The sequence below is a fragment of the Ursus arctos genome, unplaced genomic scaffold, assembly GCF_023065955.2.
Source record: "Ursus arctos isolate Adak ecotype North America unplaced genomic scaffold, UrsArc2.0 scaffold_21, whole genome shotgun sequence".
Classification (NCBI taxonomy): Eukaryota; Metazoa; Chordata; class Mammalia; order Carnivora; family Ursidae; genus Ursus; species Ursus arctos.
In genome coordinates, this window is record NW_026622886.1 from 43,303,557 (window position 1) to 43,318,327 (window position 14,771).

At 42.8% G+C, this 14,771-nt stretch overlaps 1 protein-coding gene across 2 annotated transcripts in view; it reads right to left on the reverse strand.

Moving 5' to 3' along the window:
* Positions 1–1,567: 1,567 nt before the first annotated feature.
* Positions 1,568–14,771, reverse strand: part of TBC1D30 (TBC1 domain family member 30) — a 79,522-nt gene continuing 66,318 nt past the window's right edge. Inside the window, exons 10-13 of one of the 2 annotated variants that reach the window (XM_026500102.4) lie at positions 13,120–13,232; positions 11,507–11,646; positions 8,661–8,867; positions 1,568–5,481 (exon numbers count right to left, since the gene is read on the reverse strand). In XM_026500102.4, coding sequence (XP_026355887.2) covers positions 4,697–5,481; positions 8,661–8,867; positions 11,507–11,646; positions 13,120–13,232 — 1,245 coding nt within the window. In that variant the 3' untranslated portion in view covers positions 1,568–4,696. The remainder of the gene's footprint in view (positions 5,482–8,660; positions 8,868–11,506; positions 11,647–13,119; positions 13,233–14,771) is intronic. The other variant, XM_026500104.4, reaches the window with a different exon arrangement.

Here is a 14,771-nt window from a genome sequence, read left to right on the forward strand (position 1 = left end):
GACTGCGATGAAAATTTGCACATAAAACTTTTACTGCCATCACCTCCAACTCTAAAATATCTACTACTCTTCGATAAAACCTGGTAATGCTTATTTTCTCAAGTTCAAGTTCAAATCCCAAACACTACTTTCTTCTCAAAGGACACAACTGGAGATCATTTGATGAAGTTCAATACAGTTGACCATTGAGCAACACAAGGGTTAGAAGCACAGTCAAAAATCCATATATAACTTCCGACTCCCCCAAAACTTAACTACTAATAGCCTACTGTTGGCCGGAAGTTTTACCAATAACATTAGGTCAATTAACACATATTTTGTATGTTATATGCATTATACACTGTATTCTTACAATTAAGTAAGCTAGAGAAGAGAAAATGTTAGCAAAATCATAAGGAAAAAATGTATTGACAGTACTGTGTTTATCAAATAAGTCCACATATAAGTGGACCTGAGGAGCTCAAACTCCTGTGGTTCAAGGTCAACTGTACCTAAGGATTTTTTGAAAACCTTTTCGTGAGCAAAGAATAAAAGGTAATTTCCTTAACCTGATAAAAGATACCTACCAGAAATCTCAGCAAACATCTTACTTAATGGTTCCCTTAAAAGCCAGGAATGAGATATGAATGCCCGTTGTCACTGCTTCTATCAATACTGGAGGTCCTAGAAAAAAAGATAGAAGAAAAAAAAAGAGACTGCTGCCTCATCCGAGGGTTAGAGAAACAGGCATTCTCATTCGCGGCTTGTATGTGAAGCTCAACTTTAAGGGCAGCAACTGGACACTATTCAGGACTTAGAGATGTTCATACTTCCTGACCCAGCACCACCACCTCGGTGAACATACCCGGAGGAGACAGTTAAGGCTGTACGCAAAGATGTAAGTACTAAGGGGCGCTCTCTCAAGAACTTCCTGTGAACGGGAACCACCTGACAACTGCTGATGTGAACTCTGGCCTGAACACGTGATGGCCTACAGTCGCTGAAAATGATGCCGTATAAGAGCATTTACTGGAACGACAGCTCTAATCTACCTTTTGGTGTGTGTCTACACACAGCACACAAACAAGAACATACTGGAAAAGCCCGTACCAGGATACTGACGATTCCTTACGCTCTGTTTTGCAAATTTTCTTAAAATACATGCTACTTTTTTAATTAGGAAAAATACTGTGTTTTAAATACTGCCTCAAATGGTTGCTGTAGGCAGCAAAAAAGTGGCTTAGAAAGAGTCAAGGGAGGGGAGCCTGGGTGATGCAGTGGTGCAGTGGTGAAGTGTCTGCCTTCGGCTCAGGGCGTGATCCCGGCGTTCTGGGATCGCGCCCCACATCAGGCTCCTCCGCTATGAGCCTGCTTCTTCCTCTCCCACTCCCCCTGCTTGTGTTCCCTCTCTCGCTGGCTGTCTCTCTCTCTCTCTGTCAAATAAATAAATAAAATCTTAAAAAAAAAAAAAAAGAAAGAAAGAAAGAGAGAAAGAGTCAAGGGAGACTTTAGGAGGGAAGCAGGCTGCAGCTATACACGTGGTCACAACTCTCCAGTCATCTAGGATCCACAAGACCAGGAAGCTAAGTTGCATTCTTATTGTTCTGTTTTATTAAAACAAAGGAAAATGACAAATCTAAAGGTTACTTTTATACACACACATACATTGCCACACACATTCTTAAAAAAAACTCTCCCTTTACTCATACTCAGGAACCCGCTGTTCTGCCAAGTTCGCCAAAGGTCACAGACCACCTCGCAACCCAGTGATTAGACAGGAAGGGATGGAGCTTATTGGGCGGGTCCCCGGATCACGTGACCAGCGAGGGGGGAAAGTTGAAGAGGAATGTCAATGGCACGACAATATTCTATGCATGCGCTCGGAGAGAAAACGGCACAACAGCTACAATGAGAATCTTTATGCACATATCTCTGTAATCAGTACAATTCTGCAGAACAACAACAGAGACCCAAAAAAGGAATACAGTGTTTCAGTGACAGCCCAGAGGTCAACATTACAAACTAGGTTTAAATCATCTGGAGGCTTTTGTTAAGAGTACTGAGGTGCAGAAGCATCGGAAGGAGCCGGCTCCCCGCACAAGTGTTGACGGGACAGACATAGCTAGAAATAAAGAAACTGCTACTTGGTAAGTATTTCTGGTGCTTGCACAGTGTCCAATACACAGGGACGATAACAAGTCCATACTGGTCTTTGCACATGCTGTGTGGTTCAGGCTACTGCGCATGTCTTCATTTTCTAAAGGTGGCAAGGCTCCAAAATTGACCAATTCACATTGTGAGTACATGGTACAATGCATGCACGTTATTGGTACAGAGCGTGCTTCCACAGAAATCCGTCGGTTTTTAAAATCCTGACAAGGTCATTTTTACCTCAAAGGACTATTACACTTTCATTTCTTCTTTCCTTCATTTGGGATCAATGCTTATTCCAAAGCACGTGCCATCGCATCCAGCCCTTTCTCAGAAAGACCAACCCCGGGAAACGGGCGGGGCATGCGCTAATGCCAAGACGCTTTGTAGACAGCAACAGCGCCATCCTCAGGAGGGTGGCGAGTGGGCTCCACCCCACGCCCCGCCTCCCCAAGCCCAGACCCTCAGGGAGCAGCAAGCCCCCTCAAGAGAAGAAAGAACAATTCTCTATTCGAGTCAGACGTCCCTCAAAGGGATGAGTCTGTTCTGACTCATGTGGGTCGGGGGAGGAGAAAAGAATATAAGGTGGAATCATTCTTATCTGTAAAGTTTTAGCAGATGGAAGAAAATCATATCATTTGCTTAACTTTGGAAAATGCAGTGGGTCTCATCCCCTGGGGGTGGAATGCAAAGTAAGCCCAACATTCCACCTACACTCTTCCTAAGACAGAGGTGGTGGGCATCGCTGCTTTTTAAGAAGCTGCATGCTAACTTCAGACGGCACAGAATTCAAGACCAAAACCGCAATGACTTATTAGTCATATTTTCCATCTTTGGCTCCTTTGGGGGTAAAAATACCACAGAAGGGATAAAATGGCTTTTCTCACTGTATGTCATTCTTGTGTTTTCTGTTCAAAAGAGCCCACACAACCACATTCTCTATTATAAAAATTAATACCTCTCATAGTAAAAGCCCTCTCTAAAATTATAGCTTTGGTTTCAGAACTGGCAACCCAATTAGCTCAAATTAACATCGACTGCATCAACACTAGGCCTGCAAGCATGGCCAAGGTCTTTCAGAGATAAGGCTAAAGATGCTGAGTCTATTCTTCTAATGACAGTAAGAGAAAGGGACTGTGGCGTGAGCCTTTGTTCAGACAAATGACAGCTGCGTGAAACATTTTTAAAATGAACCACCTTTTTGGGTAAAAAGGTTAGAGCTGGTTTTGTGAAACGCCATCACAGGGCTCTGTAACATCTGGAGAAAGGTCCTCCGAGTCGGGAGGGAGCATCGTGAATGGCTTCCCGGTCTTGGTTTTTAGAACCCATGTAGCCAATGCATCTGTGTACAAAGCACATTAAATCCGCCTACGGCGCTGGCACAGTCACACTGAATACCAGGGGTATTTACCGTGAGGGTCAGAGGTGCTACCTCACCTCTGTTGTGGCTCAGAGTTCCCATCTGCATAGTGGAAATACCAGGTGCTGTCTCTGACCCGCTGGGACCGGGGAAGAGGTGGGTAAGAGAGAGCTAAAAGCACTAACGCCTTCTCTCAAGAAAGGCAGTGTTCAAGTAACAAAGTCCTCAACAAAGTACTCCAATCGAAAAAGCACAAAATTCAAGTAACAGAATTGCAGGTGCTATGTTCTGGCTTTTGAATAGCAGGGGCCTCGCGGCATCTGCCGTGAAGAGCTGGTAGGTAAATGAGCTACGTGGCGGAAGATGCGGGACCAGCTCCTTGTGGAGCCCATCGAGGCATCCCACCACTGAGGACCGTAACTCTTCGGAAGAGGAGAAGAGGAATCTTGGGAAAAGCTTCGTGGAATCAGCAAGCTGCTCAGGGCGCTTGTTTAATGCATATCCCATGTGTGTTCACTGCATAAGATCTTCGAGTTGGAGGACCAACCTAAATTTCAACAGATAGAGGTTTTCTTCATTTTGCAGGCAGAAATAGAAAGGCTATCTACATTTTTCTCCTGCACTGTAGCATAAGAATAAAAAAAAAAAAACAATCTTGAGACTGGCTGAAAAAACTACTGAAGAAAAACACACACACAAACATTCCCTCGGTGGGGCAGGGAGAGGGAAATCGGGAAGTTTTTTGCAAACTAAGAAACTTACATCCTTTTTACAGTTTCTGTTCTAGCAAGCTAGTTTGTGCATGCTCAAGGGTCAGTAACACCCAGAGAACCAGAAGGTTTGGGGGGAGTGTGGTCACAGGGACCCTGAAGGCCCTCAGCACAGGAAGAAGGAAGAGGGGTTAACAGTCTAGATGCACAGTCTTATCTAAACAACTCACAATGAAAAATTGGGAAAACTTCACACTTTAAAACTACGATATTTATTCCGCCACGAGAATTCACTGGATCAGTTATCGGTGGGTGGGGACACGTACCTATTCTAGCTCCCATTACAAAACTTCCAGTTCCCCTTTTCACGGACTGGTGTTCATCTCTGAACCTATCTATTCGTTTTCGCTGGACAGTCAAAACTCTTACGAGCCATTCCGCTGGAACCCTTATACGGCCACGAGAAGGTGAATCGGGATTCCGTTTCCGAGGGCCGTCATCGTTTCTTAGTGCTACTGTTTCCACCACCCGATTTGCTGAAACTCCTGCTCATGTGAGGAAAGTGCACGGTTGGGGTTCTTTCAGTAGGACCATATAACCCCAAATTCCTGGCGGTGGCTGACTTCCGCAGTGGTTTGACGCTGGGGAAAGGGCTGAAGATGGGCGCTTTTGGGTGGCTGCCCTGGGGAGGCTTGCTGGGGGCTTTGTTTTCACCAGGGGCATCAGGCCGCTCCGGGAAGTGCTGTTGGCAGGGCGGGTGTGCCTTGGGCTCGGGGACAGCAGCGGTATCCCTCCGGTTCAGTTCCAAGGCTTCTAACTTCACCTGGACCTCGGACACATCGGCAGCGGCATCCCCGAACACAGGCTCCGGAGACTGCCCTTCGATCGTCCTCCCTGTGCTGCCTTCAGAACAGCTGCCCTCTTTTCCAGCTGTTGCTACACAACTGGAGGAAGCCTCCGCTGCCCCCAGGCCGTTAGTCTTGCAGCCCTCATTCTGCTCCTCTATGAGCCCAACGGTGTCCCCGCAGCCCAGCTGACTCTTGGTCCTCGTCATATTCTTTTTGTGGACTCGGATGTGAGTTCGCCATGGGGAGTTGAGCTTTGTCTTCAGGTCTTCATAGGGGACAGGAGACGTTTTGCCTCCTGTGTGACCAGGGATGTGTACGACAGCATTCTTGGCAGGTCTGTTTGACATTTTCATCTTCTTTCCTAAGAGAAGGTGGTTGATAACTGGAGAGTTGTTTACCTGAGATGGGAGAATGCTGGTCACTGGCCCTTTGTCTGAAAGAAACGGTGAAAGTTTGGATGAAACAGACCACAGAGAAACCATCCGTCGTGGCATAGGAATCACAGACAGCTTGTCCCCCGATCCTGCCCGTATACTTCCCAGGTTTTGGCAAGGCCATGTGACTGAAGGGAACAAAAACTGAATTCAACCCTAGAGCCCACTGTGCCTATTCCGTCCTCTTCAGAGAGGGGGATACACGAGGCTGAGGATACAGAAGAAGCGGACTCCAGCCCCTCATTACTAACTCAAGTGCAGACACTCTACTGTTCCTTCCCAAGAGTTTTTGTCTCTGAGAAACAATGGCGGAGGCCTTGTATCTAGAAAATCTTAGAAGACTTTTCTAAAATAAGTCAAACACTATGACCATATGGATTATCAGCTGTTAGTTTCTGAGAGGTAGGAAAAGAACATACTGTGTATTATGAAGTGAGAGACAGCAGGATGAGAGAAGTGATAAGAAGGTGGTAATAACGCAGTGAAGTCACTGCTCCCCGATGCCTGGGCCTAGCTACGAAAATCCATTCCCGGTTCCTCAATGGACTTTGAAAGCAGATCGAAAACTGGAAAGCACCAAAAGTTGTGTTCTCCTGGAGGGCACTGTTGATAGTATTATTGTCCTCCTCCTCCCGTGGCTACAACCAAGCCCCTATTTCAGATGATGCTCAAACACACACGGCCCCAGGGAGAAGGCCCCACCACCTTTGTGTGAACGACCTTCCTCCTGACGTCCATGTCATCAGCTGAACTCACTTCTACGCTTCTCGACTATTGTCATCTACCTCTGGCCACACTCCAGTCCTTACTGAAAATGCTGACAACTCTCTCCTGTTCACCCCATATTCTATCACCCCTCTCAGTTACTTTAGTGTTTCTCTGACTGACCCATCCTCATACTTCTTCAACCACCCCCATCCTATCCCAAACCTCATCACTCAGATCTACCTTACCTGAAAAATATTTAACTCCTATTCTTCTCTTTGACTCTTCTAGCACTCGGGCTCTCAATAGAGCCATCTATGGTACTGAAACAAAAAGACCTTGGTTCTTTGATCTTTCAACCATCCCATCACCCTCGTCTGTGTCTGGGTCACTTACACCCCTACCAGGCTAGATACATGGCTGATCTCTGGGACTGCTGCTTCATCAAAAACCACACACTCTCCACATCCCCATGACTTTATGCCTGGCAAAATCCCAACCCTGGACCCACAAATCACATTATCTTTTCGAAAAAGGTGGGGGGACCACACAGACAGGTGGACTGAAAGCCCTTCAAATTCATTAATTTCCTATTTTGTTGGGTCCTCAAAGCCACTGAACAATCTTTTCCTTTCCCTCTTCCATTCCATCCAATGACCTATCCAAAGCTTCCTTACTTTCTCTACTCTCCCACCTTAGTCCCCCAGCTTACTCCCAAGCAAATGACTTTATCTCCAATTGCTCCACAAAAACAGAAGCTATGAGGTCCAAAAGGCCCTAACTTCCTGTCCTCCCTAACCTGGGAAGTTGGTCCCTCAGCCACCAACCTCACCACCTTCCTTTACATCTCAGAAGCTGAGGTCACGTGCTACCACTCCCACCTGCACTGCTAATCCCACCGTATACCATCGCCTCTAAAAGCTTGCTGCTCAGAGTGGGATCCCCACCCAGCAGCACTGGCATCACCTAGGACCTTGTTGGAAATGCATAATCTCAGCTTCACCCCAAACTTGCTGAAACAGATTCTTCGTTTTAACAGATCGCCAAGTGATTTATATGCACACTGAAGTTTCAGAAGCAATGCTCTAGAACTTTGCCTTTGAGCAACAATCTCTCCCTAAAAAGAAGCACATAAACTATGATCTAGAGAAGAGTCAGCAAACTTTTCCTGTAAAGGACCTGACTGTAAATATCTTACTGTTGTGCAAAAGTGGTCATAGACAATATGTAAATAAATGGGCATGCCTGTGTTCCAATAAAACTTTATTTATAAAAACAGGCAGCTAGCAGGATTTGACCTGTGGCGCATAGTTCACGGATCCCTGACTACAGTACAAGGCACTGGGCTGACTTAATACCCACTGGTAATACCCCCTGTTCACCATCCCACCCATAGATGTGTATGCTGCATATGAAAAGGGACTACACAAAGAATCAGAACACAGGGGTCTAGCCCTGGCCTGACCACCCACCAAAGCCACGTAACCTGGCTAAGCCTTTCTGAGCCACCATTTTCTCATCTTTTAAAAGGATATAAGAATATCCATCCTTCCCCTCCTCACAGATTTGCTCTAAGGACAAAATGAGGATACGTATGAACCAATATTTTGAAAATTAAAGTGCTATCGTTGTCTCCTTTGAGCTTTCCTTCTTAATGATTCAGGTCGAAGTAGGAATCTTCGGGAAGTCGCCCCCTTCCCCCTTATAAGTGGAAGGTAAGTTCAGATTTTGTGCAAGATCAGTCACAGGCTCGCAAGCCTCTTAAAAACATGTCAACTTCATAGTTTGATTAACACCAGGCAGGCATCATAATCATTAGGATTTCACTTAGGACGAGACGAACCACTTCCCAAATCAGCATGTATTAAGGAATAAAGCAGACTGTTCGTTGCGATTTTTGGAATTTAAAAAGAAAAAGGCAGTTTGACAGTCCTTGGAAAAGAGCATTTCCAACTGCATCCCACTTACGTTCTTCTCAGCAGACCCCCCAAGACAAAGCCGACCCATCAGTGAGACACAGGAATTTTTTTTTTCCTTTTTCTCTGACCACAACTATCAGTTATATAACTACCTAAATGACTGGTGGATAGCTTATAGCTTAATTGACTAGCGCCCAGATGAATGCGTTCCAGAGGCAAGAGCTCCAAAATGTCTCAAGTCCAAGGACTGCATGGCTTTTGCAACATTTGAATCAGTCGTCAACCCCTCTCCACAAGCACACATAGTAAAGAGGTGTTTAATACCATCGATTGCCTGGTTCTTGGTACCTAAAAGGAACCCATGGTCTTTTTCTTCCGTAGAGCCTGATAAAATAAGAAATGAGATGCTAAATGTGCTGTTAGCTCATGCTAGCTGTGTTTGTGAATGCTGAGCCACAGAGAGGGGCAATTCGGAGGCTATCCTCGGACTACTTGCTCTTTCCTTCACAAGCTGACACAGACCTGAAATCGATTCAAACAGAGAATCGCATTACCTGCCCTGATGTACACCTGCTGCACCTGCTGCTGCTGCTTCTTCTTAATCCGAGAATACTGCCGCTTCAGCGCGTTGATGTCCGTGGTCATGCGTTCCATCATCATACTGTTGAAAGCTGCATGGTATTCACTTCGACAGGAATTGATGGCTCCTGGACTCAGCTCCGCGATGTTATTAGACCGCAGACTCTGTTCTTCGTTCGGTTCTGCACTCCAGGGGAGAGACAGAAGGACACGGTGTCATAGAGGAGAAAGAGACTAAATGAGCACTGATGACACCATGCTCCGGGGTAGTATCTTAATTCGAACCACCAAAAAAAAACGTTCGCTACAATTTGTCTGGTTCGTGTTTTTCTTTGGCTCTGAAAATATTTCTGCATTTTCTTAGCCTAACTGTGGATTCTGAAATGAGCTGTATGTGTTCACTGCCGGATTTTTATTACCACTTTGATCATTAGGTAGACCGAAGATCAACTGTTCTGACATGAAAGTCACTGCCATTTTCTAAAATTCCATTAGGAAAAGAGAACTCCAGGTGTCTAAAGTCCGTTTAGAGATTAGCATATAACTGCGTGAGGATTTATAAGGAACTGATTAGAGAGTTTAGTCAGTCATTAGAAGTTAGTTTTTAAGGTAAAAACAGCAAAACATTCTATAAAATCATCAAAATTTCAGATCACTACATCTCTGGCAATGAATTTTTTTTTTCCCTTTAACAAACATTTCCTGCTGTCTACTATACGTGTTTTGTCCGATGTGGTTTCTGCTCCTGTGACGCCTACAACTAGTAGATTTGGCCCTTAAATAAAACTGAGATCACATCAAAGAAGCAGAAATAAGTGCTGTGTGAGAGCGTACACACATACCACACAGGCTTTTCTAGCACAATATGGGAAAGTGGCCTGGGAACAACCTTTTAAAAAATGATTAATGGGGGATTTCAACTATGCTAACATCTACTAAAAGTGTTATTCAGATAAAGCCTAAACATCAGATAAATTTACTTCCTTTTTCACTGAAAACACCTTTTTGAGGAGAAGAAAATTAGAGGGGACCTGCTAATCTGAACTTACTTAAAACTGACAAGAAAGGCTAACAATAAAACTTAGGAGAAAGTGATCCTATCATCCTGAAGCACATAACAGCTACACAGAAAGAAAAACAGAAGGGGAAAAGGAAAAAAAAAAAAAAAAAAAGGACACATACCCAGACTACAGAAATGCAGATGCAAAAAATTTAGAGTTAAAGTACATATTGATTTCGTGGCTAAACACCAAAAGCTGAAATTCAGGTCACAAAGAGAAGGGATGGAGGGCACAACAAATCAGTAGGACTCTTGCTGAGTTTAGGTTGTTTAAAAACCATCAATGAAAATAAGAGAATATTTGGTATGTGGCCTGATATAAAATAAATATATAGAAATTTAAAAAAATTAAAAAATTAAAATAAATAAAAGCCATTTAAAGAGATGAGAGTATACAGCAAGGACATACACCCAAAATCACGTGAACCAAAACTATAAAGCAGGCTAAAACTCAAAACACGCGAAGGCTTGAGAAACAGACTACCACAAAACTTCCACAAGCAGAAAAAAACAGCCGAAGAAAAATAAACCTTCTGAACACAAAGAACAAAAATGAGAAAATAGCCCCACGACTCTGAGAAGGTAGTAGGAGGCTAGCAGAGGGCAAAGAGAACACAGTAGGGCTTGACATCTCTGGTCTCTGTCCTCTTTCACCAGGGAGAACGGTCTTCAAACTAGAAGGGGTAGAGCAAATGTTCTAAAGGAGGAACCGTCACCCAAGATAGGAAAGAACACAGTGGGAGGACCACGAACTGCTTCCAAAGAGTTCGTTACATCCATGGGGTCCAGACCACAGGGAGTCCATTCTCCACAAGAAAAAAACAAATGCAGCATAGCCTCCAATTCAGAGGGACACTACCAAACAGCAGGGCATTAAAAGGTGAATATGCAGAATATTAAAAGTTCTGGAAGTGATACCTTTTGAAAAACTCTGAACTTGGGCCATACAGAAGGATTTGGGGGACATGATGGCTGTTCTCAAAGATTTAATGAGACGTCCAGTGGAAGAGGGAGTAGACTTGTTCTGTTTTGTTCAAAAGAACTATTAAAAGAACTGGTTGGTGGAGATTATCTCTTCCCAACTAGAAACCAGGGGCTAAGCAGAGGGATCCAGCAGAATGTCTTATGAGATAATGAGTTTCTAATCACTCAAATTCAAGTAGAGGCTATCCTAATGTTTCAGAGTACATTTCTATGATGGAAAAGAAGCCAGTCTGTATCAATTAAACTTAAACTGCAGGTGGTAATAAGCATCTATCATATGCCAGGTTCTGAGCTGAGGAACTGAGCAAAGAAAGTGGAATCAGATAAAGTGGGAGGAAAACACATCAGAAAGAAGAAGAAATATGCATGATGTATGCAACACCTAACAGAGATCCTACTAAATGATAAAGGGACCTGGGTGGCTCAGACTGTGAAGGGACCAACTCTTGGTTTCGGCTCAGGTGGTGATCTCAGGGTCATGAGATCGAGCCCTGCCTCAGGCTCCATGCTCAGCACGGAGTCTGCTTGGGTTTCTCTCTCCTTCTGCCCCTTTGCCATGTGCGCGTGGGCACGCACGCACGCGCTCTCTCTCTCTCAAAAATAAATAAATCTTAAAAAAAAAAAAGATTAAGTAACACAGAAGACACTTTTAATAAAGACCTTTAATACTGGTAATCAGGCCAGGAAACAGCAGGCATTTATCAGACACAATAATAATACCTTTGCTATAGTGAACCAATACATTGAGATCACCTACACAGAAAGCCGCCTCTTTACCTTTAATTTGCTTTTGGTACTTCTGCAGTTCAGGGGCCAGGAGCCCACTGAAAGGTCCAAGACACCCCACAGCATTAGCAATAGCATCTTCATCGTCTGGGTCGTTCTCCTCATCACTGTCTCTGACCTTACTGTGTCGTCTTGGAAAACATAAAAGAAGAAAAAAAAATATTCAAAGAAAATAATGGTGTTTTTAAAAAATAAACGATACAGTCACATGGTTTAAATGACATATACATAATTTTTATACATAAGTATACATATAACTAATATATAAAACGTCTCCCTCCCATCCCTGTCCAACTTCTGCCCCTGCCCCATCTAATTTCCAAAGATGACCCTTGTTACTAATTTCTGATGGGTTCTTCAGTGCATAGGTAAGCAAATAGAACTATATAATCTAATTTTTCTCCTCTTTTTGAATAAATATTAGCATACTATATACACTCTTCTGTACCTCGCATCTATTTACCTAAAAGTCTCTCCATATTCACACACAGAGCTTCCTCGTCCTGTTTTTATTGCTGCATTATATTGTATGCAGGTAGCCCGTGTTATGGACCCGGGCCACTAACGACATACACCTGAGTGGTTTCCACTCACAGACTATTATAAGCAATGCTGACATAAATAACCTTATACGTACTGTGTTTTGCAGGGGTACACATATATTTGTGGGATAATCATAAAGGTAGAATTGCTGGGTCAAAGGGTATATGTACTAATAATCTGGGGAAACACTGCCAAACTGCCTGCCACAAATCTTGTAATAATTAACCTCCAACCAGCAACGTGCAGTCTCATCAACAGAGTGCACGTCAACCTTTTCCATTTTTATCAATCTGACAGGTAAAAACAGAGCCTCAATCTAGTTGTAAGCTACATTTCTCTTCATACAAGTGATGTTGCCTCTCATGTAAACTACCTATTCCCATTCTTTCATCATTTTCAATGGGTGGTCATTTTCTTATTGATTTCTAGAACTTTCTATATGAGATATATCAATTACAAATATTTTTTCACAAGTATTTTTGTGCCTGCTCATGGTGGTTTGGTTTTGTTCTGTTTTCAGTTGTGTAGAAAATTATTTTTAAAGTACTTAACTTTTTCCCTAGTGTTTTTGAGGCAGTTATTAAGGCCTTCCCAGTGCCAATGAACTAAAGATATTCTTCCACATTTTCTTCTGCTAATTTTATTATTTTTTCCATTTAAATATATTTTTCACTATTGATTTGATATGCTGTTGTCAAACACTAAATTTATACATATATATCTGTCAATTTCAGTCTTTACATTTTAAAGTAGTTCACGGTCTCTTCATGCACCTGTTCTATACTATTTTAATTATTAAAATGTTTAATATTTGATATTTTTAAATAAGTTTCTAAAATGCCTTTAGTTTATGTTCCAATCTTCTTTGGAAAGTACAGGTTTAAAAGTCTCTCTCTTGAATTTCAATCAAAACCTTTGGGAAAGAGACATTCAGATTTTAAGTACTGAAATACTTTGAATATATACGTCTGGGTCTTAACAAATAGGAAGTTACAATAACACATTGTACTAAGTCATCCATCATAAAAACAAGAAAAGGCAGAGGGGAAAAGAGACCTTACCCAGAAACTGAGGTGGGTTTAACTGTGGCTGGGAATGGTGTAATGTTGTAGGTGTATTTTTCCCTCAACTCTGCCAATTGTGGGAAAGGGAATGGAGCCATAGAGTAAACAGTCTGAAAAACAAAAGCAAAAATGCCAAGTCTGAAATGGTGGCCTAAAACAATTCTTATCAATCCTGGAAAGACATCAGTTTTATGATTTGGACGTGAAGAGGTAGATTCTGCTCCTTATACAGCAGGTGGAGAGATTCTACTTCAATACCTGCTTTAGAGAAGAACAAAATACTGATAAATGCAATGCGTGAGTTCTCAAATCAATCTAGCTGTGCCTGGGCATTCCAGGTGGTGAACACGGGTGGCAGATGGGGGCAGTCTGACTGCCTCCGTGCCCAAGTGACAGGTGGGGTAATTCAGTAATTCACAGCTCCCTATTACTTCCTTTTTTTTTTAAGTAGGCTCCACACCCAGCGTGGAGTCCAACACAGGGCCTGAACTCACAACCCCGAGATCAAGACATGAGCTGAGATCAAGAGCCAGAAGCTTAACCAACTGAGCCACCCAGGCGCCCCCTATTACTTCTTTAACAAAGTACCCATCAGTTATCTTCATATGTAGTGCTTATTTTTCAAAGCTTTGTTTGATGATTTTTATAGACATTTAATGTCAACTTTCTGGACAAAATTAAGTCTAGTGGATGATCTTGTGACCAGCTGCATGCTTTCTCCAAAGATACCACCTTTTCAAATGTCTGGGAATGAGTTCCAGGTGAAAATCGTTAGCTGTTATTTTTAAAGAAAAAAAAAAAACAAGAAAAAAGTGACAGGGTGTAAAGCAGAGGCTGTTAAAAATCTATAAATAAAAATGGGAAAAGCACCTGTGCTCCTCCAGAATTTTAAAATTATATATCCCTCTATCAGCAGGAGGAAAGTAATCCTGTTTGCTCTCTTAATTTTAGTAAAATTTAATTGCTCCAAACATATTTCTTCAATCTTTCAAGTACTTATTCACCAGAAAACGTATATTAATCACAGTTTCATTTCTCCCAGGAAGCCATTAGCCTAAAACTAACAATGTTATAGAGGTCAACTATACCTCGATAATTTAAAAAAAGAAACCCCTGCCATTTGGATTCAAGTTTAAAAGATGAAATTATTAATGCTAGGAATTTCAAAATTGCTTATAAATGAAGTCAGATGTCTCACTGAAGACAATTAGTAGGGGAATCAGCTAAAGATTCACTTGTGTATTATTTTTTGCCAGTCATATAGAAAGTTACCAAAACAGTCCCTTGTCCAGCCCCATGAAGGAAGCTGGTAAGAAAGGAATGGGAAGTCCATCCCGCCCCTACTTCACCCCATCCTGCCCCAGCGTAACTGGCCCGGGCTCCTAGAAGCTCCTTCAAGCTTCCACTCAGTTTCAGACATCTGACCAAAAAGAAAACTGGCCCCACTGGTGCTTTCATTCTCTATTTTTGGTCTTTCTTCCTCTATCCTTTACTTTCAGTTAGTCCTTCAAAGAAGAAATCAGCGCTCCTGAAACAAATGCGTTTCTAGTACTTCTTCGCATATATTCACTCACGTATTTGAAGGTCTCACATCTGAAGGCAAGTGTATGCCAGGAATGTACGCCACACATCACCACAGTCCTCAGAGT